Genomic DNA, 24,322 nt, shown 5'->3' with positions numbered 1-24,322 from the left:
CTGGGGAAGGGGCCCTAACCTGCAGGAGGTGTAACCGTGACACAGATGACGGCGGCGTCCTTCACAACGGACGCGGTTAAAGAAAGGAGCGCGGAGCTTCCCTCTCCCGGCAGCTGCCCCAGCTCCCGCCACCGCAATCAAGCCTGCGAGCAGCTAGCTCTGCAGGGCAGGGATCTGCGGTCCCTCATCCCCTCCATCAGACGCTCCTGGGCCAGGCAGCCGTCGGGCAGGGGGGGAGAGGTGGAGGAATGACACCCCAGGCCACACGGTGTTTTATGTGTCGGTGCAGGCGTCCCCTCTGCGGGGAGAGAGGAAAGGACCCTGGATACCGGGGGGGGGGGGGGGGGGCTGGCGGGTGGACGTTAATTCTGAAAGCAGCTGGCATTTGTCATCAGAGCTCCCGTCATGGGCTCCAGAACAGCACTGGAAAGAACAGCACAGCTCTTTTCCTGAACGTCAGTAAGTTCAGGACAATAAATTCAAGCTGTAGGTTTTACCTCCGGGCCCTGTTTGCTCTTCTCTCCCAGGATCAGAGGGTTTGAAACAGTGTCTACAACTCGGAGAAGCCCCTGTTGCTCACACCCACTACCACGGCTGCAGGAGAACTCAGAGATGTGGTTTTCTTCGGGGACAGATGAGGCAAATGTTCACGCATTAGGGAATTTTGCTAAAATTGGGGGAATTGAGACTATTTTAGTGATCCCTAATAACAGCTGGAGAGGCGCTGCTAACATAAACTCTGCAAAACTCGGAGGTCAGACCTGCCTTAAACAAGTCCTTTTAAACTAGAATGCCCTTTTCAGGGTTAGCAAAAGATGTAGAACGAAGAAGCCCTAAGTTAATCAAGCAATCCTTGACGTTAATTTGAAGTTTTCTGTATTTGAAATGTACAACGACAATGACAAACTACCTAAGGATCATTTGGTGAGCATCTGTCTGCTACATGGCCAGCTTTATTCTGAGTATTTTGCCTTCAATTCCATTTCATTCTCGCAATAAACCTTAAAAGGGACTGCAGTGACATGGGAATATGCTACCTAGCTTTTTAGGATCGATTCTACCATTGGCAAATAAAATTCTAAAAAAAAAATGTATATTGTACCCCCCCTCCCCAGCTAGGGACACGATACAGATGCCTGCTGACCACTTCTGTTCAACATCGTACTGGAGGTCCTAGCCAGTACAATAAGGTAAGAAAAACAAATGAAAGGTAGAAGGATTGAAAAGAAAGAAAGAAATTTGTGATGATTTTCAAGACGATGTGACTGTGTATACAGAAAATGCAAAAGAATCTATGGACAAATTATTAGAATTAACAAATGAGTTCATTAGCAAGGGGACTAGATACGGTGAGTATGCAAATTCAATACTATTTTAAAATACTAGAAACAGAGAAAAGGGTATGTTTAAAAAAAAAGATACCATTTACAATAATGTCAAGAAACATGAAACTAAGCAATAAATCTTCCAAAAGATGTGCAAGACCATGTCACTGAAAACTACAAAGCACCACTGACAGAAATCAAGGAAGCTTAAGTGAAAAAGACAGACAGGCCAAGTGTGAGAGAGGAAGTGGGACAGTTAGAGCCCTTGCACACTGCTGGGGGAGGGGGGTGTCAACCGGCACGAGCGGCCTGGAAAGCGCCGTGTGCTGGTGTCTCCTACCGTTGGACCATCAAGCCCACTCCTCAGCATACACACGATAGGAACACGCGTGGGGCCACGGGACGCGCACAGGGACACGCCCACGGTAGCATCACTCCTACTGGGCCCAAACTGGCAACACCAAGTGTCTACCAACAACAGGACGACCAAATCAACTGTGGTCCACTCACATAATGGAATCCTGCACGGCAATAGTAATAAATGGACTCCTCTAAAAGCAAGAATAAGCAAAAAAAACAAAACAAAAACAAAAAACCAAAAAGCCAGACACAAAAAGGTACAAATAATATGATTCCATCTATAGGAAACTTACTTAGAGCCAAAACTGAACTATGGTTTTAGAAGTCAGAGAGGTTGGCTCAGTGGCCAAGGACCAGAAGGGGGTGTGAGGGAGGCTGCAGGTGTCCTGATAATGCTCTAGTTCTTGCCACACAGGTGCACCCATCTTCTGAAAGCTCGTTGAGCTGTACCCTCACAATGTGTGCATGCTTCTGTCTGTAGGCTATTTTTCAATGAAAATTTTCCTTTTAAAGAAGAGGACATCAGATGTTAAGATTACCATACACAAATTATAAGATCATGCTTACACTGTTTAAAGAGATAAAACATGCCTTGAAATATATGTAGAGAACAGGAAATTATAAACAATAGCATCAGCTTTGACAAATAACCAATTAGAACTTCTAGAAATGAAACAATACAGTAATGGAAACTATGCAGCATATCAGACACAACGGAAAAGAGAATCAGAGAACTAAAAGACAAGTCTAAAATGTCTAGGATGTGGTACAAAGTGACCAAAAAAAGAAGAAAAAAGAAGGTATGAAAGACATTAGGAGACAGAAAAGAGAGAGTGAGAGGCCTCATACACGTTTAAAGACAGCTCTGGGGGAATCCCCTGGCAGTCCAGTGGTTAGGACTCAGCGCTTTTACTGCTGAGGGCCCGGGTTCAATCCCTGGTTGGGGACTTAAGATCCCACAAGCCACGCAGCACGGCCAGAAGAAAAAAAAAAAAAAGACGGCTCTCAGAGGAGAGCAGTAAGAAGAGGGCAAAGGCAATATCTGAAAAGAAAATAAGTGAGAATTTTCCAGAAATGATTGAAGAAACCAATTCGCAGTTTCATGAAGTCCAATAAAAAAAAGAAGAGAGACATCACAAGAAAACTACCGACCAATATCCCTTATGTATAGAGATGTAAAAGTCTCCAAGATAGTAGCAAACCATGTTCAAGTGGGATTTATCCCAGGAATGCAAGACTGATCTAACACACAACAGTCAATCACTGCAATATACCATATTGATACAATAAAAGACCAAAATGACATGGCCAGGTACTAAATGCCACTGGATTATACACTTTAAAATTGTTAATTTTATGTTATGTGAATTTTATTTCCATTTTAAAAGTCAGGCTTTAAAGACCCTAATGTGAAAGGCAAAATTATAAAGCTTTCGTAAGAGAATGCAGGGACTATCTCTACAACCTCAGAGGCAGGGAAGGATCTCTTATACGAGACAAAACCAAAACAGAATCAAAAGCATTAACCATAAAGAAGAGAATCGGGGCTTCCCTGGTGGCGCAGTGGTTGAGAATCTGCCTGCCAATGCAGGGGATGCGGGTTCGAGCCCTGGTCTGGGAAGATCCCACATGCCGCGGAGCGGCTGGGCCCGTGAGCCACAACTACTGAGCCTGCGTGTCTGGAGCCTGTGCTCCGCAACAAGAGAGGCCGCGACAGTGAGAGGCCCGCGCACTGCGATGAAGAGTGGCCCCCACTTGCCACAACTAGAGAAAGCCCTCGCACAGTAAACGAAGACCCAACAGAGCCAAAAATAAATTAATGAATTAATTTTAAAAAAAAGAAGAGAATTGAAAAATTCAACTATGTTAACAATTTTATTCATCAAAAGACACAATAAGTAGAGTTTAGAAAATCAACTCACAGACTGGGAGGAAATCATTATAACACGTATTACTGATAAAAGACTAGAATCTAGGGACTTCCCTGGTGGTCCAGTGGGTAAGACTCCACACTCCCAATGCAGGGGGCCCAGGTTCGATCCCTGGTAGGGGAACAAGATCCCGCATGCATGCCGCAGCTAAGAAGTCCGAATGCCGCAACTTAGACCGGCACAGCCAAAATAAATAAAATAATTAATAAATATTTTTTAAAATATATTTTAAAAAAAAAGACTAGAATCTAGAATAAAGAATGCCCACAAATCAATAAGAAAAAGACCAAACAATAGAAAATGCAAAAAGCAGACGAGGCACTTGACGTTTCCAGTGGAATGGTAAACTAGAAGACTGTTTCACCCCATCAGGTAAAGTAGAAATAGGCACACTCAGTGTCCAGCAATATCCCTACCAGGTGTGCAGCCCCGAGGGACTTGCACGCTTAGGGACCAGGATGCTCTGCGCAGCACGATCCCCAGACCCATCCGCAGAGTCGCTCAGCATCACTGCACCCACGTGGCGGGACACGGTTCCGAGCAGCACGGGCGTCAGCCCCACAAGCACAGCACGAAGCAGACGGAAATCCACCCGCATAACTCAGAACAGGCAAAGCGAAACTCTCGTAGGCAAAGATGCACCGGTGATAACACTAAAAGGAAACTGAGAAAACAGTCATTACCAAGTCAGGCTGGTGCTTCCTTCCGAGGGGGAGGGAGAGGGTGGCGCTCAGGGTGACCCCAGGGGGACAGTGCGCTGGAGTCCATGTGCCCGCAGCGAGGCTCCGGTCGGCGGCTTGCTTGGTAATGACCTACTGACCCAAGCAGGCGGGTCTTCTGCCCTTTCCTGCACGCAGTCCCTTCTACAGTTACATACCCATCCACAGCCTCACGACCCGCCGCCATACCTCTCCAGGTGGAGGGCACCCTGAGGACACGCCGGGTGGGGACCGGAGCCCCCTGACCATCCCGCCGAGGGCTCTCCCGCTTGGAAGTGGCCACAGGCTGCTGTGGCCCCTGAGTTCCGACCAGCAATAAGGACACTGCCTACACCAGCCGCTCCGAAAGTTGGATGCTGCCGGGAGGAGATGCCCCCAGTGGCCACTGCCCGCTGCCAGCTCTGCAGCTCCATTTCCACCCGGCCCTGTCCCCCCAGCACAAATCCCTGTCCTCCACCCACGGAGCTGCCCGACGTCCGCCTTCCCGCCAGTGGCCCAGGGGTTCAAGTCCCGGGCAAAATGCAGATGTCCTAAGCTTCCCAAGCCTCCTCTCCACGGGCCTGGAGGAGAGCCATGAACACCTCCAAGGGGACTGCGTCCCCTCCCCACCCTCTGTACTCCACCCGTGACATCTTATTTCTTAAGCTGGGTCACGGGTGCGCCAACAGTTCATTACACTACGCTGTATCTATTTCTTGTGTGCCTGAAGTATTTCAAAATAAAGATTAGGAAAGCAATGAGAAGCAGGGACAGATGACAAACAGAGATGTTCGTGAACATTCCAAAATCTGCTCCACCTCGCAAATACCAAAGGAAATGCAAGCTAAATAATGAGGTACACTTTCCCTTCAAATCAGCAAAGATTCTTTAATGATGGAATCACATGACAGCGAGGATAAGGAGAGACGGACACACTCAGAAACTGCCCGTGGGAATGTTAACTGGCACTGGTCCACCCCAAATTTAAAAATAGCCAGCGGGATAGTGCCAACTACATCATATTAGACCTGGACACATCTATATTTAAAAAGTCTCCAACTCTCCACGAATGAATTCCACTTCTAAGTTGCTATCCTACAGAAATAATCAGAAAGGAATCAAACACTTCTGTACAAAGATGTTTATATAAGCATTACTCATAAATAGAAAAAAAAAAGGGAAACATTCTAAAATTCCAATAAAGACATGGTTAGGCACACCACCCATTCACTGGCATTAAATATGATGTTCGCGATAAGAGTAATTAAGTATATTAAGTTAAAAAAGGAATATATAACTATGTACATAGGTTGATTTAAATTATGTAAGAAAAGTAATGCAATAGTAAGAAAAGAATGAAAGGCACCAAAATGTTAAAAGCAATTCTCTCTAGGTGGTGACTTTACAGGTGTTTTCTACTCTCTACCTAATACTTTCCCTTATTTTCCAAATTTTCAGTAATGAATATGTCTTATTTTCTTAAGTGGGGGGAAGTCACATTTTCAAGTACGGAGGAGCATTATTTCCGTGGTAAAACTTGGACCTTCTCCTGCCAATTAGGGCCTTAATCAGGGAAGAGCAGCCCTCTCTAGAAGGAACTAATAACCTAATTAAGATAATGGGTAACTGAGGAGATAAAATGCTTAGGCCATTTGTTAGCCAGTCACAGATGGAAATAGAGCCTTCCAGAGCCATGCCAACGAGAGAGCAGTGCGGCAGAAGCAGGAATTTTCTTTAGCTGAAACCAAAGGCCCCGTCTGACTCCCCAGAGACGCCTCGAGCCCTCCCTTGGAGAAGATCCTGGTAAACTGAGGAACACCAGCCCAGCCGGCGCCCCTGCTCACACGCCTCAAGGACCCACACGGGAGGGGCCGCCGACGCTCCTTCCCGGCTCCACCTGGAGAACCAGCGTGTCGCGAAGGTCAGCACCTCCTCTCCCTCGTCCAGGGTGAGGAGTCTCCCTGCCCCGGAGGCTGCATCCCGAGGCTGCCCGACGCCCGCACGGCTGCCCGACGCCCGCACGGCTGCCCGACGCCCGCACGGCTGCCCGACGCCCCGCTGCCCTGCAGCGAACCCCCTACGCTCGTGCAGGCTGGAAGAGAGAGCCATGGAAACCGCTTTGAAAACCGGGCAAGAAGACAAGAGAAACTAGGAGAGAAAAGATCCGGAAAACACGTCAGTCCAGGAGACGCAGAACCTGGATAACAGACGAACCAGAAGGAATGATCCAAGGAGGGATGTGATTTTTCAGAACTGAAGAACATGCGTTTTTAGCTTAAAAGTCTGACACACAGTAGAGGTTAAAAACGCATAAGGGGGGACTTCCCTGGTGGCACAGTGGTTAAGAATCCGCCTGCCAATGCAGGGGACACGGGTTCGACCCTGGTCCGGGAAGGTCCCACATGCCGCGGAGCAACTAAGCCCGTGCGCCACAACTACTGAGCCTGTGCTCCACAACTACTGAGCCTGTGCTCTAGAGCCCGTGAGCCACAACTACTGAAGCCTGTGCGCCACAACTACTGAGCCCACGTGCCACAACTACTGAAGCCTGCGTGCCTAGAGCCCACGCTCCGCAACAAGAAGCCAAACCGCAATGAGAAGCCCTGCGCACTGCAACAAAGACCCAACACGGCCAAAAATTTAAAAATGCATAAGGGGTCAAAATACGCAAACAGCAAATTTTAATAACCTTAATACGATAAGAGAATATGGACGTTATAAACAAATACGGTAACATATACAACCATAATTTTTTACATAAAAAAACAAAAGTCTAGCAGAAAGGGTGCAAACACACCCCAACCAGGACACACACTGAGAGTCTGCAGAATGAGGCAGTGTGAAGAAATTACCTGTGTCTCCAGAGGGAGGAGAGAGAGATTACGTCCAAAGGAGTGAGCGTCCCAACACGCCCCAGCCTCTCCCGGAGGCACTGGGAGCTGAAAGGAATGGACTGAGGCCTCCAAAATTCTAGGAGAGAAAAGGATTTTCATCTAAAGCTCTACGCCCAGCTAAGCTATTAATCGAGCATTAAGGTGGAGCAAAGATCTTTTAAGCAACTTCACCTCTCATGGACACTTTCCCAGGAGGCCACGGGAGGAGCTGGTCCACCTCAACCAGTTGTAAAGCAAGAACCAGGGAAAAGGGAGCGGAGACAGGGGTCTCCTCTGCAGAGGCACCAGGGCGAGGACGGCTGAGAGCGGGCTCGAGAGCAGCCGGCCCGACCTGAGCAGGCGGAAGGCGCCCAAACTGGATAAAACCAGCCACACACCTGAGCATCTGGAAGAGAGATACTGGCAGAGGATGGAGAAATGCTGAATTAGTGAAAAGTACCAAGAAAAAGGGCAAAAAATAATACCAATAATTAATTTCCAAGAAACTGGAAGCTGGACTTGAAGGAAAGGTGATCTTTGTGTACACCAGGCCTCAGCTGTAAAAAGCCGTCTCTGGTCCTAAAAATGTAAACACTGATTACTAATATAAACAAATTTACAACTGTCCTGAGAGGACAGGGCGAGGGAAGCTGATATTTTAAAAGGGGTGGCGAACAGAGCTGAATTCTCATCTTCATGGAAGAAGTCACTAGATCACCCTCAGAAAGTAAAAACCAAGCAGTAGTGGGATAAATGTGTTACTTTAAGTTGTGGAATTAAATGCCAAATAAGGAACAGTTCACAACTGAAACTGGTTCCCTCTGGGCAGGGCAAATTGGGAAGAGGGAAGGCTAGTGCAGGGACCTGCTGCTTCAGCTTTTTTGCTTTGTTTTGTTATTTCTAATCAGCAATGAGAAAGTATCGCTTTAACTGTGCACGTATATATAACTGGTGAAAGTAAGTTTTTAAACGTACATACTTTTCAACCTTCTAAACAAACGAATGAATGAATGCACGCACTTACGGTATGTATTTCATCAATTCCTAGACACACTTTTTTGCACTTTTTAACATCTTTGAACGCATCCTGCGTTCTTGTGGAGCGTCCCAGGCAGCAGCTGTCATGGGAGAACTTGGCTATTGTTCCTGGGGGGCGAGATTCTGCAACATTTCAGTCACTTAAGGGCCATTTGAAGAATGAATGAGTTCTGGTTGTCATGTGCAAACTTGCAGAATTTTGGGCCAACAGCTTGAGAGAAAATCCCAGGGATAACAGTGGAGCACTTTCAAGAAATGTGGCATCAGCAATATCCTTGAGGGCACAAAAAAGGGCGCTGTGTGGAAATGTGCAGTGACAGCTCGAGTCGAAAAGAAGACTTTGAATTTATTTCGCTCCTATTTATCTTTTTGTGTGTGCGTGTGCACAGAACCAATATAGATTAAAGTCCATGTTTAAATAAATCTTCAGGTTTATTAGAGCTCTTTAGGTAAGTACAAAACTAAGAATCCCAAGTAATAATAATAAGGCATTGTGTCCTAGTTTAACTTGTAGTATTTTTTATGTTAGTGGTAAGTAGGTATGGTGATCTTACAATCAATAACATCTTTTATGTGGTGAAATACGGTATATACAGGAATATGTATTGCAAAATTGTTCTTAATGACCCCCAAATATACATAGTGCTCTGACCACACCATGGAATATTCCATAAGCCCTAGAATGAATGAATTAGAATGATAACAGATGACGTGGGGATATTTTCAAAAGGAGTTTGTTAAGAAAAGATACAGAAAACTACGTATGTGATCCCATTTTAAAATAATAATAACTGGGACTTCCCTGGTAGCGCAGTGGTTAAGAATCCGCCTGCCAATGCAGGGGACGCGGGTTCAATCCCTGGTGCGGGAAGATCCCACATGTCACGGGGCAACTAAGCCCGTAGGCCACAACCACTGAGCCTGCGCTCTAGAGCCTCCCCACTGCAACTACTGAGCCCGTACACCACAACTACTAAAGCCCCCGCGCCTAGAGCCCGTGCTCCGCAGCAAGAGAAGCCACCACAATGAGAAGCCCGCGCACCGCAACGAAGAGTAGCCCCCGCTCGCCGCAACTAGAGAAAGCCCGCACACAGCAACGAAGGTCCAAAGCAGCCAAAGACAAAATGAAATTTTAAAAAAATAAGTTAAAAAAAAACTGACTAAAAGTCTGCATGTGTACATGTTTACATAGATCTGTACAGGAGCATCTGAGCACAGAAAAACTATGGAAGGTCATGGTGGGAGCAGAATTCTAAGGTGACCCCATGATCTCTGCCCCTGGGGTTACTCCCGTGATTAAGTACATGGGCAAGAGAGATTTTGCCGGTATAATTAAGGTAACTGTGCAGTTTATCTTAAGATACAGAGATTATCCAGTGGGCCCAACCTAATCATGTGAGTGACTCCAAAGCAGAGAGTGTTCTCCAGCTGGTCACAGAAGAAAAGGGTCTGAACAAGGGGTTCCCCCTGCTCAGATGGGAGGGGCTACAGGAGAAGGAGCTGAGAGTGGGCTCTGGTCCACAGCTAGCAAGAAAAAGAAAGGAAACAAAACATGGAGATTTCAGTCCTACAACCCCAAAGAACTGAATTCTGCCTTGTCAGCCAAACTTTGTGGGAAAGTTGTCTACACACAGGCTTCCTCTCTTTTCTCCTATTCACCCTTTTGTATAAGTAGGAAACATTACAGGCATCCAAAAGGGTATGAAGAACAAAATAATGCACCCATTGCAGCCTGAAGAAATAAAGCACATTCTAGATATGGCTGAGCTTTCTCTCTCCTATCCAGAAATAACAGCTATGCCGATTTGGGGTCATAATTCCCATGTGTATATTTATATTTTTTTCCATGTATTAAGTATGGCCAAGATATTATATACATACATAGTAAATATCTCTGAAAAATATATTTAATTTGCAATTTTTTAAAAAACTGATGAAACGGTATCATACGATATGAACACACCCACTTGCTATGTGTATCTCCAGCTCATTCGTTTTCAGTGCTGTATGGTATTCCATTGTAATATATTAAAATGGACCCATTTTTCCAGTTGATCAATGAGGAAGTCAGTCTCCAAGATGGTCCCTAGTGATATCCTGTTTTTCAAGCCCTTTTGTAGTCTCCTGCCACCATGAATAGAGCCCGTTTAATCACAAGGACATGGCGGAAGTGGCGGTGTGACTTCCATGGTCAGGTCATGAAAGACACTGCGGCTTGTGCCTGGCTCTCTCAGATCACGTGTTGGGGTTAAGTCAGCCGCCACGCTTTGAGGACACTCGGTCAGCCCTTCAGAGAGCTGAGGTCTCCTGCCAACAGCCAGCATCAACATGCCAGCCAACATCTCACATGTTAAATCATCTTGGCATTCCAGAGATTCATCAAACTTGATCATGATGGTTTTTATATACATTTCTGGTTTGGTTTTAGTTTTCATAATCAACATTCATAAGTGAATTTGGCTGATAACTTTTCTTTATCATGTTCCCTTGCTCTGGTTTTGATATGAAGGTGAGATTTGTTGTAAAAAATGTTTCTTCCTTTTCTGTTTTCTGGAATAGTCTGATGTAAAATATTGGAATCATCTTGTCACTGAATATCAGTAAGATTGGCCTGTACAACCTTCTAGGTCTTATGTTTTTGTGATTTTACTTTGGTTTTGGTGGGGACATTTTCAAACTACTCATGCCATTTCTTTTCAAGGTTATAAGTCCATTCAGGTTTTCTATCCTTCAGTGAGTCTGGGTAGGTTATCTTTTTCTAGGAGATTGTCCATTTCGTGTAAGTTTTCAAATTTACTGCCATAAAGCTATCTATAAGATCCTTTAAATGAAAATTTTTAAAAAAAACTACTGTATTTGTAGCTATAACCCCTTTTAAATTCCTAAGATTGCTTGTGCACCATCTTTAGTTTTTCTCGACAATCTTCCCGGTTTGACTATTTTATTAGTCTTTTCAAAGAACCTACTCTTCACTTTGTTGATCCTCTGCACTGCATGTTTATTTTCTGTCTCTACTTTCTGCTCTGTTTTATTTCCTTTTTTCTCTCACTGAATTTATATCCTTTTTAACCTAGTTCTGTAGGCACACAGCTCATCAGCTGCCAGCCTTTATTCTTTTCTAGGGTAAGCATTTAAAGCCATAACCCTCCTCTTCTAAACACCACATTGGCTGCATCCCACAAGTTGCATTTTCACTACTGTTCAGTTCTAATTCACATTGAAGTGTCTTTTTTGATCCTGACTTATTTGGGAGCGTTTGAATGTGTAAACGTATGAGTTCTGTGTAATTCGCTCTACCATTGCCTTCCAACACCCATCCTCTCCTTCTCCCATCGCATAATGGTGGGGAATGGTGGTCGTGTAACCAGCTGATAGAAACTACAACTTCCGGTCTCCCTCACAGGTAGGCAGGGCCTTGTGACTAAGTTCCAGTCAGTGAAAGACGAGGGAATGTCATCTTCTAGGGACTTCCAGGAAAGCTCCATAGGAGGAGGACACAGTCTGCAGGGACACCTTCGGCCTTCCCCCCTTCCTTCTTTCTTCCTGCCTTAAATGAAGACATGATGGCTATGATGGCAGCGGCCCCGCCATCATCCTGCACCTTGAGGTGATCTTGAGGATGGAAGGCATGGACTACAATGGTGGGGCTGAAAGTGCAGAAGCCTGGGTCCCTGGGGACCAGGAAAGCTCCCCCATCAGCCCTGAACTTACTCCCTCTGCAATGTGAAAGAAAATCACCCTGTGTCGGGTTCAGTAATTGTTACCTGGCCAAATGCAATTTCTAACCGATAAAGAAGTCTTTAAGATAGCACTTTGATGTTGGTTTCTTGATTACAAAATACCTCACACACACACGAAAGCATTTGCAACTGAGACTAATAATAAAATGAACACCATTTCCTCCACCACCCAACCTGCAAAAAGTAGAACATTTCCAGTCTGCATTCTTGCAGTTGCACCTCCCCTGCTTCTCCCCACCTCTCGCCCTTGCTATTCTGAATTTTATTTCACATTCCCTTGTTTTTCCTTTATAGTTATACCTCACATTTTTGCCACCCTAAATTATACTGCCCTATTTTGCTTTTTTTAAAACCTTATGTAGATTGTGCCACACTGTGTATTTTTCTGTGATTGTCTCTTTCCCCTCAACATTATGAGACACACCTACCTCGATGCATGAAGCTTTGGTCCATTTAATCTCACAGCTTTACGTTGTTTGCTGCATGAATACACACTCTCTCTCCACTCCCCGTTTAGGGGTATGTGGGTCATTTCGAGCTTCAGGCTATTACAAAATGCTGCCACAAACACTCCCCTACTCGTCTCCTGGTGACCCATGGGATGGTCTTTCTAGGAAAGTGCTTCCTGACTTCTCTGATACCATGGCATATGCGGGAAACGATGACATCCCCGTGGCACGCTGGAGGTAAACTAGAGGGTGTGCAGGGCTCTGGACACGGCTGCAGCGGTGGCCCACAAACTCTGGCCACCTCAAGGGATAAAGAGACTGGTAAGGTTAAACCCACCAGTGCCCCCCAGTGTGGGAGTGGAGCCCCCAGGGCAGAAGGAATGGAGCACAGGGTGGGGGCACGTGGGCCACACTAGACAACACCCACCTTCTCCTGAAGGGACCAGACAGCGTGTACTCCCCCTCCTCCTTGCCAAACCTGAATATCGTTAGGCTTCATTTTTGTAAAAGAAAAATAGCTCTGTGGTCTTAATTCCTATTTTCCTCACTAACAAGATTGAGCATCTTTCCATGTCTATTGTCCATTCTTAGTTCCTCTTCCGTGAAATACCTACGCATCTCTTTTGCCAGTTTATTGGGTTGTTTCATCTTTTCAAATAGACTTTTTCTTCTTCCCAATATAGCCTGGATAGTAATCATTTGTTTTATGTATTATGAAATCTCCCTGCTTACAGCCTGTTTTTCAATTTTCACTGTTCATTACTCGATACAATTAAGAGATTCTGTTCATCAGTCTCTTCATGGTGTGAGCTTTTTTGTGTCTTCTTTAGGAAATTCCTCTCTATGCTGTTTGTCATTGTTCCTAACTTACTGTTCTGCAGTCAGAGAACATGTTCTATGAATCAGATAACTTGAACTATGTTGAGTCTTACTTTCTGGATCTAGCATGAGGTTATTATTCTTTTTTACATGTCCAAGTGCTTGAGAATAACATGCATTTTCTAATGGTTGAGTGGAAGGTTCTATAACAAATGCCCAATAGATCAGGGACGACAAATGCCGGCTGGGGGGAATGGGTGACAAATCCAGCCCTGGCCATCTGTTTACATATTGTCCAGGGCTGCTTTCACTCTACAAAGGCAGAGTTTGTATAGCCTCACAAAGCTGAAAACATTTCCTATCCGGCCCTTTACAGGAAAAGTCTGCCAAGCACTGTTGTTGTGTTCAAAACTGTTTCCCCTCTACTTTTTTGTCTGCTTAGTATCAATTAATGAAAAGAGTTGTTTAAAAATCTTCTGTGACAATGACACTTTTGGCAATTTCTGTTAATCTTTGCTTTATTTTATGTTGAGGTTATTGTACTAGGTGCAAAAAAAATTAAATTGGTCCCTTTTCCTGCTGCATTATTTCTTCTCTCATTAATGCAGTGGTCCCTTTTGTCCTTGGTAATTATTTTTGCTTTGAAATGTTTGGATAACATTGTTACTGTAACAGCTTTTCATTGGCCTTTTTTCCATTCTTTATGTCTCACATTTTGGGTGTGTCTCTCGTAAATAAAATAGCGTACAGCTGGACTTAGTTTTTCCATGGACTCTTGACAATCTCCACATTTTACTCAGGAAGTTTAGTCCATTTATTATGTATATAGTGACAGATATATTTCGTTTCATTTCCACCACCTTAGATTGTATTTTCTTTCTACACCATTTTCTCTATGCTTCCCACCTCCCCCCCCCCACCTCTTTCCTGCCTTCTTTTGGATTAAGATTTTTTAACTCCATTTTTTTTGTACCATCATTGATATGAAGTTTTAACCTTTTCACGTTTTTTCCCTATTATAACATGAATTCTAGACTTCAAGTCGAAAAGTTCATCGGTGACTTCACCCACCAGAACAACAGTAAGAACATCTGAACTGTTATTGTCAGATTTAAACCCCTCTGCTTGCTTCTTTCTTGCTTATTTTTATTGTGTTTTTTAATGGAGAAATACATCATCTGTTTTCAAAATAGTGCTTGAAAAATACAAGGAGTACAGATACTATAAAACAAAGCAAACTCCAGTCATGAGATACTACTCACACCATATGAAACAAATAGTCTGATATTCAGGTAACGAAAACTAGAATTAAAAAGCTCCAACTTTCCAGCTTGGTAAAACAAGTACAGTTACACGAAACATTTAATAAACTAATTTTTCCCCAATGTGTGAACAAAATGACAAGACTAACTGTGCGCCTGGCAATTTCAATGACACAATAGCTATTCAAAATACACAGGTACTGTACACACTTCACCTGATTTTATTGTGGTGGAAGGGGACTGCACAGGTAGTGGGAACGCTGTGTATTAGGCGTCAGAGAGTCATGGTGAACAGAAAGTCTCAATTACTGCACAGCCCACAACGGAAATGACTATATTCCAACTTTGGGGGCAATTATTTAAAAGGATAGGGAAAGGGTTTAAGAAGCTGCAGTTTAACATGAAAAACGCACATGTGGTAGAAAGGAACACTGCTGGGAGAAAGGAAGAATCAGAATCAGGCTATTTGGAAAACCTGTTAGGTTTGCTGTGTCCAGATTAGGAAAGACTAAGTTTTCATTCACCTACAACTGTTGAGAAACATGAATGTTCTGCTGCTAATTATGAGCTCTCTTTTTTTTTTTTAAAGAAAGGTTATTATTCCGAATCTTTTGCAGGATAAAACAAAAGAGTAGAAAGCTAACTAGATGTCAAGTGCTTGCTAGAAATTTCTGATGTTTCTACATGTAAATTTTACTGATGAATTTTAGAAAGTCATTTACAAATAAAAATTGGTTTAAAATTCTGGAGAAAACGCTTTTTTGCTTACACATTTAAATTAGAAATTAACTTTACTATAAGCAGGTATTCTGTGGAGTATACAAATCTTCTCTTATGTGGAGACCAAATGGCCATCCAAGATGGATAACATGCTTCACAGGAATTACTTTTAGTAAAGCTTTACTAAAATATTAGCCATGTGGCCACAGGACTGTTGGTTTCAAATCATGGTTAAGAAAATACTAGCATACTGAGTTTTCTGTGAAACGATATACAAGCATACCTTGTGCACACAAGCAAAGAGAAGGCGGCGGGGGCAGGGGACACAAAAAGCTTTTTTTCTTTTAGGGCAAATGATTAAGGACAAGAGAATATGGAGCTTTGTTAGCTCAAGACAGTATCTGCTGTTTGATGGCTGACTGTATGCACTCTGAAACAGTTCTTCAGATAAAACCAATCATTTCTTGATCCTGTCCCATCAAAACCAAACACTTACTAATTACTGTTTCAATGCCAAATATATACCCTAAGAGTTGACATTTCTATTTTAAAGGGTTACAGCTATCTCACAGGGACTGAGCTAGATGTACTTTATGCTTTTTCTGAAGTACAGTCACCACTGCACAATGGTAACCAATCTGAAGATTAATAATGAAGAACGCCCTTCAGGAAAAAACTGAAATTCATCAAGCTGAAAAATCTAAAATTTGTTCTACTGTCTAATAAAAATATAAAGTGCATCAACAGCATAAGGAATTCTGATACCAGTTTGTACTGCAAACTTTCCCCAACAATGCATCAAACATCAATCCAGTCCCGATGTCAGTCATGGGTACAAACATAGCTGGAGGGTTTTTTTTCTCTTTTTCCTCTTTAAGGGCAGGAGTCCTTTGAAATAGTTAGCGTTTAACTGTGGCTGACACATAAATAATCTGACACATTAATTAACAGTACTTCTGGCTTCACATACTAACCTGGACCTCTGATCAAGATTAGCCCAATAAAGGAAGTCATCAAATAAGCCTAACAAAGCTATTTTGAACCATATCTAGTTTGGTACCCTTCATTCTTCTCCTTTAGCATTTGAAGACAGCAGGCTGAGTTGGCAGATACTGTTTATGGACCCTTGAGGTTGTTTTTCTCAGTTCAATCTGTTTTACTGAATTCTTGATAATAGGAATAAGATTTGCAGGGAGAGCAGGGATACTGGGAAGGTCTTCACTGGATGTTCCCCATGAGGCCAACAGAGAAGCTGCTGTCTGAATAGTTTCCAATTGAGTCGCACCTGTCTCTTTATGAGACCGGTCCTCTTCTGTTTTGGTCTCCTTGGTCCTTTCTTCTTTGTGACGTGACAATGTCCTCTAGACTCCTATGATAGGATTAGCTATGTTTGCTGCTGCGCTCCCTGAAGGCCTGGGTGGATGGTTAACCAGACGTGTTGAGGAAACAACTCTGGTGACCATGGGCTTCAGTGGTGGAGAAATAGTTGGTTGTGGGGCAGTCTGAGGGATGCTTTCGCTGGACGTGCCCCCTGGGCTGTCGCTGGGATTTGCTTGTTGCAAGGAAACTTCAGGAACCTGTACGGTGGTCACAGATGCTGCCATCACAGCCGGGGCAGAAATGCTTCTGCCCTGAGCGCTGCCAGTCACTGGGCCAGTCTTCATAGAGCCAGGAAGTGAAGACACAGACGTGCTGTCTTCACTGTCTACAGACAAGTCGAGGCTGCCGTCATCCAAAGCTGTCAATCTGACACCTTCCAGCGAGTGTGTTTTCTTTTTCTGAAGCACGTGATTAGGTAGTAGTTGATGGAGTTCCTTTCTTCTCAAATGCATTGCAGCAATTTTCATATCCATCTCAAACATCTTACTATTTATCGCTTGCCTATAAACTGTATCTGTGAAAGACTGGATATCATAGGTGAGATCAATACTGAGAACGTCAGAGTTTTCTGGCTTTTTTAACACTAACCCAATCACCCACATTGTACGAAATTCTTCCCTGTCAGGATTTTCCTTGGGTGCTGGAAACGACTGAGGATTCACATGTGCCAGTGTAATAAATTCATTCTTCTCCAAGCTTCCAACCAGGATTCGGATTTTTGATTCCACCAAGCCCACCCATTCTAGATGTTGTTTTTCTGTTGGCGCGCTTGCTAGAAGTACAATATAATGCTTGTACTTTTGAAAGAAGCTGGGAGCTTCAAAAAGTTTGGACCACTCTGCCTTACTCAGCAAAATCTCATGTGTGATAGCAAGCCCTTGCTTAAACTCCTCAATCATGACCATCCTTGTTGAAACAGACACGTTGTACGTGGAGTTCTGCTGTGGGTACGCTGGTGTAATTATAGGCATGAGATGGTACCTATCGCTGGGATTTACTCTTGGGTCCCAGACAGGCAAATTAAGATTCCGTTCTTCAGGCTCTTTCAGTAGCACTGGATTTGGCCATTCCCATTCAGAAAACACCAAGAAAAATTTACGTACAAGAGTTGATGCTATCGCATTTGGATAAAGCTGGCAAGTTCTTGCTACTAGCATCGCCCAGGAAACACCTCCTAAGAAACCTAATATATTGGAATAGATATTGTGGCATTTGGCCCACAACTTGATGGCTCTCAGAGTTAATCTGAAGTTGTCAATGTTTGGTACTAGATGTAAAATCTCATCAGTTACCCGGCAACCATTAAGACTTCTTATGCACCTAATATCTAAATTTTTAAGCAGACTGTCATCTCTTAGGTCCAAATCTTCCGGAATAGTCTGCAGTGCTAATCTTGCAAACAAAATATCAATCTCTATCCCATCAAAACACAGTTTGATAACTGGTACAAATGCCTCTTCAACAGCCCTTAAATCCTTTACTTCTTCATGTAGTTTCAGTTTACCATAGAAGGAGGTGAAAAAATCGCTTCGATCAACATGTCTTGGTGCCACGCACAACGCGTCGATATCTGCACCTTTCGTATGCACCCCTAATCTATAAGAACCGAATGTAAAGATTTTCCCTCCAACGTTTTCTATTACAGCTTGTGGAAGACTCTTGCTTTCACTGATTTCTCGTATCCATTCCTTTACCAGGTTATTTAATTTCTCCAAAATTAAAATCCTGCGCTGTAGTTCCTCTTCCTCTTCAAAGACCCCAAAGGGCTTCAGGGTTTCAATTAATTTCTGTGTAAGTATGCAGTCAGTCTCCCTGGGGGGTGCTAAACTGATGGGGGAGGAGATGCCATAGTGCTTGGGCGGCGGCGGGGTCTGTTGTGATCCCGGGGTGGTCACCGGAAACGGCATCATCTCTAGCACTGGCCCCGCCACGCCGCGTCCCCCGCCACTGCGACCTCCGCGGCCGCCGCCCGGGTCATGATCCGCTGAGGCGGGAGGGGCGGGGCTCCTACCAGCCCAGGTCCGACCCGCACCCGCTCCGCTCCCGCCGCTTCAAGCGCCTCTCCGCCGTTCCCTCAGCCCCAACATGGCGCCGGGGCCCTAGCTGCTGCGTCCTAGAACGCCCACGCACGCCACGCCGCGCGCCACGCACGCCACGCACCGCGCGTGCCACGTATGCCACGGCGCATGCGCGCACGCAGAGCATCATGGGGGCTGTAGTTTCCAGGTCTCCGCCGCGGCTTCTGGCCGGTGGGGGCGGGCACGGCCGCGCCCCGGGGTTCGGCCCTGTTATAACTGTTTTAGACGTTTGCCCAGACCTACCATCCAACTCCTTGCTCGCCATTCTCTACACCTCGGGTCTCCTTCCTCTCCAGTGGCATCTTCAGGTGGCCTTTGCCCTCTGGCCCATCCTTCAGAATCCCTCTATGGCAGGGTCCGTTGGTGGGAAGCAGCTCCGTGGCATCCTCCGTGGCCCGGCGCCTGGGTGGTGGGGCAGCCAGGACCGCAACTCTGGGTTCTCGGTCCTGTTCTCTCCAGCTCTGAAGGTCCCATCGGCTGACCTCTGGTTTCTGCGGTTCCGGCTGGGGAGGCTGCTGCTCGCCTGTCTTTTCTTCTCGGCGACTGTAAAAATCTCTGAAGTGTCCTGCAGCATCACCACTAGGCAGCAAGGGGTAAACTTTTCGTTTATCTTACAGAGGAAGCACTGTGATTCCTGATTCGGAAGACTGGTGCTTTTCATCCCATGCTCCCGGATGACTCTCAGGCATGTCCGTGGAGTATGCCCTCACCCCATTCTCTTGATCCTCTTCACGTGGACATGGGACAGACCTTCTCATCCTGTTTCCCGTGTCTCTCAACCCATGTTTCTGTCTGCGTGATGCCAGGTCTACCTCGTTCTCTAATTCTCTTCAGTTATATTTAGTCTGCTGTTTAAGCCATCGTTGAAGTAATAACCATTTACAAATTTGCATTTTTATTACTAAAAGCATTATCTTGTTCTTTTCCAAATCTTCCTTGCCTTTTGGGATGACATTCTGTTCTTTCCTGTTTTCTTTCTACCTTTTATTTCATTAAACATTTTAAAAATATTTACTCAATATTTTATATCTAATGGTTCCAATTCCTAAGTTCTTGAGAATCTGATTCTACAGTTTGTTTTCTACTGACTCTTTTCAAGAAGCATCACTTCAAGTGTCTCGTAATTTTGGATTGTTAGCTCGTCTCTGGCCAGGCTTGGGATGCCTGTGTAGATGTCCTTCCAAAGAGGATTTACTTTGTTTCTATCTGATGTCCTTGTACACTATCAAATTATGTACACAGTAATTGAATTTCTTATCCAGATCACTTAAGTAGTGCAATTTTGAACCCCAAACACCTGAGAGGAAAGGTGATTTTCAATTCTAGGAAAGAGTAGTTTTTCCCACCCAGAGCCCAGGTCAAGAGAGATAATAACTCTTTGTCATCTCCTTTTACCAGGTAGCAGATTCTTCCTATTCTGTCTTCTCATTCAATGTGTCACCCTTTACAGTTTCCCAATATATGTGAGGGTCTCAGTCCCAACTTTCTACTTCCTAAGGTCCCAAGGCTCTGTGTCTCTTTCTCGGACAGCTATTAAACTTAAATTTCTTGGTTATAAAGACTGGCAAGAGCCTGTGGGGCAATTGTAGCTTCATAATCAGCTAAGATTCTAACGTTTCAAGGTCCTCATTTTGTTTTGTTTTGTTTTTTCATCCTTAGGGATTACTTTACTTTGGGGGGATACTCAGCTGTGCATCTAAAAGGAGAATTGTTATAGTTCAGCCAGCACTTCCAGGTACTTTATATAGAAAGATCTTCTAGGATAATTAACCTCACATATTGCCAGTACCAATTTCTCAACCTATTTCAACATGGTTTGCATGCTTAACATTCCAGCAGCACAGCTATCAGTAAGGTATTTGGTGACCTCCATTTTGCTCAATCCAATGACCTGCACCTTTTCTCACCTACAGTAGCCTCACATTGGCCTCCACGGCACCACACTCTTTTGTTGTCTTGTACATCTCTGGCCTCCCCTTGGTCTCATTTGCTCCTCCATTACTTTGCCTCCACAGTTGGAGTTCTTCCAGTTTCCATATTAAGCCTTCAACTCTTCTCACTGTATATATATTTACTACCGGGTCAATCTATCAATTTTCACAGCTTAAAATATCACCTATTAACAGTAAGTTTACTCTTCTGAGCTCCAGATCCATATCATCTGACATCCCATCTACCACCTCCGTTTGGATGTCTCAAACTTAACACAGTCTAAAGAGAACTCTTACTCTTCCCTCGATAACTTGTTTCTCTCTTGGGAGTCACCACTTTGGTAAATGGCATCTCCATCTACCCAACTGCTCATATCAGAAACCTGGGAGTCATTCCTGACAAGCCCCCTCCTCTTTCTCATCTTCAACATCTAGTTCATTTACAAATATTGATGATTCTACCTCCAGAATACATTTGGGATTCATCAACTTCTCTCTACCTGCTTCCTCATAACTCTAATCCAAGCTACCATCAATTTTCACCTAGACTCCTACAATAAATTAATCTATTACTGACTTTTCGAAGTATATTTTTACCCAGTAGCCACAGTGGTCTTTTAACCCCTTCAGTGGCCTCTCATTTAACCCCTTCAGTGGCCTCTCATTAGTCTAAAGTCCAAAATACCTAACAACCCCTGACCATCTCTCCAGCTTCACCTCCCACAATTTCCCCCACCCTCCAGCCACATCGCCTTTCGGTGCCCTGCATTTATTTCATTCTCTCTCATCTCTGGGTCTTTGCACAATGCTGTTCCCTCTGCCCAGAAAGCTCTTCCTGCCCCACTTACTGTCTACTACTCTTCACCTACTTAGTTTTGTCAACTTTGAAATTGGCTTAAATTTCATCTCCTCACAGAGAATTTCCCTAACCTCCCTGCTAAATTAGCACCTGTACTTTTCTTTCATAGAACATGTCACAATTTGTAAGTCTCCGTTTTTCGAGTGATTGTTTCTTTGTCTTTATTTGCCACTGTAGACCCTTAGTGCCATGAGAACAAGATCTATTTGTTTTGTCAACTGCTATATACTTGATCAGTACCTGATCAAGTACCTACCATAGTAACACTCAACAAATATTTGCTGACAAGTAAATAAATGAATAAGCACAACAAAGAAAATTCTTTCACCTTCAAATCACTGGCTAATCAATATCCAAAAGACCCATCTCTTGAGTTTTAGTTTAGGTAGAGGGACAGTTTCAAAGCCACACACTGTGACTCTGGGGAAATCATTTCACAACTCGGTTCACGCTGCTCGCGTCAGTCGGCTGCAGGGAGTTTCTCTGGCTGCGTGACTCCAGCACTTCACTATCCTGCAGCTCCCTTTGATTTTAACATATTCCCAGGGGAGATTTTCGAGGGTCGGGGGCTCATACCCAATGCTTAAGGATGTGGAAGGGCCACACAAGAAAGCATGCCAGCGTCGTGGCAGCTTTTCTGGAGAAGCTGCTGTCCCGCGGTGCTTACTAAGAAATGAAACAGACATATCTATAATCCAGAAACTCCATTCCCTGGAGATGACCCCCAGAGAACTCTGCACAGGCCCTCGAGAGGGTCATCATGCCTTTGTCTGTAGTACGAAGGAGCTGGATGCAACCTGAGAGCCCATGATTAGGAGAATGGATAATGGGGTACACGCAAGTGATGGGAAACTATGTCTCAAGAAAAAGCAAGGAGCTGGATTTACATACAGCACCATGGGTAGAGCTAAATCTTAGCTACAGAATGTTCTTAGTTAAAAACAAAGCTTAAACTTTGATACAGTCGAATTCATCTACCTTTCCCCCTACGGTTTGCACCTTTGAAGCCTTATTTATGAAATCTTTCTTTTGGCTGTATAACTTTACCTCTGACTTGTAGGTTTTTAATGCATTTGGAATAAGGATCCCACTTGACTTTTCCTTCCCTGAAATGTCCACCCTGGCCATACTTTGGCCAATTCCTATTATGTTTTGTGTCTTTCAAACATTTTATGCCAGTTCTGATCTCCCCCTGTGTTCAGCACTGAGCCTCCGGAGGTTCCTTGGCCAGAAGTCTCCCGAGGGAGGACGGGGTGCTGCCAGCCAGGCCCCAGGTGGGCAACACCAGGCTCGGGAGAACGGGGCTGCTAGGCCTCCTTCCGACACCGCGCTCCTACGTGAAACTGAAAACTAGGAATTTTTTTTTTTTTTTTTTTTTTTTTATGAAACTGGCTATTAGCAGCTAACCATTCAACTTTATGTCCTCTTTGAATTGAAAGTCCTCAAAAATGTCTTTTAAGTTCAATTAGTTTTCTAGTTTTAGACTGATGGAAAAAGTTGGGCATTGTTTTGTTTCCCCCAAACTACATAAAATAAACATTCCCCTCAACGACAGTATCACTGAGAATATGCTCAGAGGAAGTCTCACTCAACAGGCAGCTACTCTTCAATAAAAGGAGAAAAGAATCCAGATCGCCTCGTTCATCCTGAGGTAAGTGTTATTAAAAATCAGATTCGTGGCGGGAGGAGAAAAACATCCAAAGAAAACAGCACAGAGGGGTTGGGGGACTCAAGGGGACAGAATTCACGGCGCACAACCAGCAGATGGAGACAGCGGAGGCTTCGCGAGGCGCCTGAACATCCCTGTGTAGTCGGGGCTCAGGCCCATCTGCCCGTCTGTGGATGACGGCAAACACCCCCAAAGTCAGGCACTCAGACGCCACACCTGCCGCCACCGCTCCAGCCGGCCTTGGAAGAGAAGGGAGGCTGGCGGGTCACACCGTCGGCGCCAGGGCAGCGCTCCTCCTCACTCAAGCCCCCACCGGCACTAGTGGGCAGCCATGCCATCTGCACGCCACTCCCACCTGCCCTCCCCCATCCCCCCCACCCCCGCAAAGAAAACCAATTCCCACCCTGGAGTCTTGGATGCACCCGGAAGCAGCCGAGACTCACAGAGGAGCTTGCTCTTCTAATTTGCATCCACCCTTAAACAGGCATTTAACAAGCACCTACTGTATGCCAGACCACACAGACACTGAAGGGCAATTTGTGACAAGCCCAGTGCTGATGCAGAAATGTCCCTGCAGAGAGAACCTCAAGCCTCGGCGGCTTTTATAAACCCTCTAAGCTCGTCTCCTCGGAAGAGGGCACCCAGAGCCAAGGAGGCCCTGCCTTCCAGCATCGGAAAATGGCCGGCCTCTGAGGGCCGGGGTAGGCCACCCAGGAAGGTGTCCACCGGCACAGAAAGAAGCTCGCACTTCCCCTCCTCAAGGCACCCAAGTCCCTCAGACGGCGCCCCCATGAGAGCCAGCCTGGGCTGACGGTCCCGGGGCACAAGGCCACCGGCCCCTACAGGAGGCGCAGGGCGTGGCCAACAGACTGAGTTCCTCCAAAGAGTCCAGGCCACCGGGTCCAAATCGGTGGTTCCCACCCGAGGGCAAGCTTGCCCCCAGGACACTCAGCAAGGCCCAGAGGCGGCTGTGGTTGTCACGACTGGTAGGGGTGCCGCATGCATCTAGCAGGCCGGGCCTGGGACACGGCTAAACGCCCTACAAGGCACAGGGCGGTCCCCTACAGCGAGGAACTGCTGGCCCAAAGTGCCAACGGGGCTGAGGCTGAGAATCCAGTTTACAAGCTCTCTTCCATCCTGGGAACACAAATAAACCCTGCCCTCTCGCCCTTCCCCAGCCGCTGACAAAA

General features: G+C 45.1%; 2 protein-coding genes across 2 annotated transcripts in view; both read right to left on the bottom strand.

The window, feature by feature from the left end:
• RADIL (Rap associating with DIL domain) overlaps positions 1-24,322 on the bottom strand; it is a gene marked incomplete at its 5' end in the record, with an annotated part of 57,855 nt that overhangs the window by 29,316 nt on the left and 4,217 nt on the right. The window lies entirely within an intron of this gene.
• On the bottom strand, positions 14,697-23,471 carry PAPOLB (poly(A) polymerase beta). Its single transcript, XM_082431583.1, has one exon. The coding sequence runs from the start codon at positions 18,503-18,505 to the stop codon at positions 16,577-16,579; it is 1,929 nt and encodes a 642-aa protein (XP_082287709.1). The 5' UTR covers positions 18,506-23,471; the 3' UTR covers positions 14,697-16,576.

The sequence above is a fragment of the Balaenoptera physalus genome, assembly GCF_965194825.1.
Source record: "Balaenoptera physalus genome assembly, chromosome: 16".
Lineage (NCBI taxonomy): Eukaryota > Metazoa > Chordata > Mammalia > Artiodactyla > Balaenopteridae > Balaenoptera > Balaenoptera physalus.
Note: the sequence above shows the minus strand (reverse complement) of the source record. Positions and strands in the feature narration are given on the sequence as shown.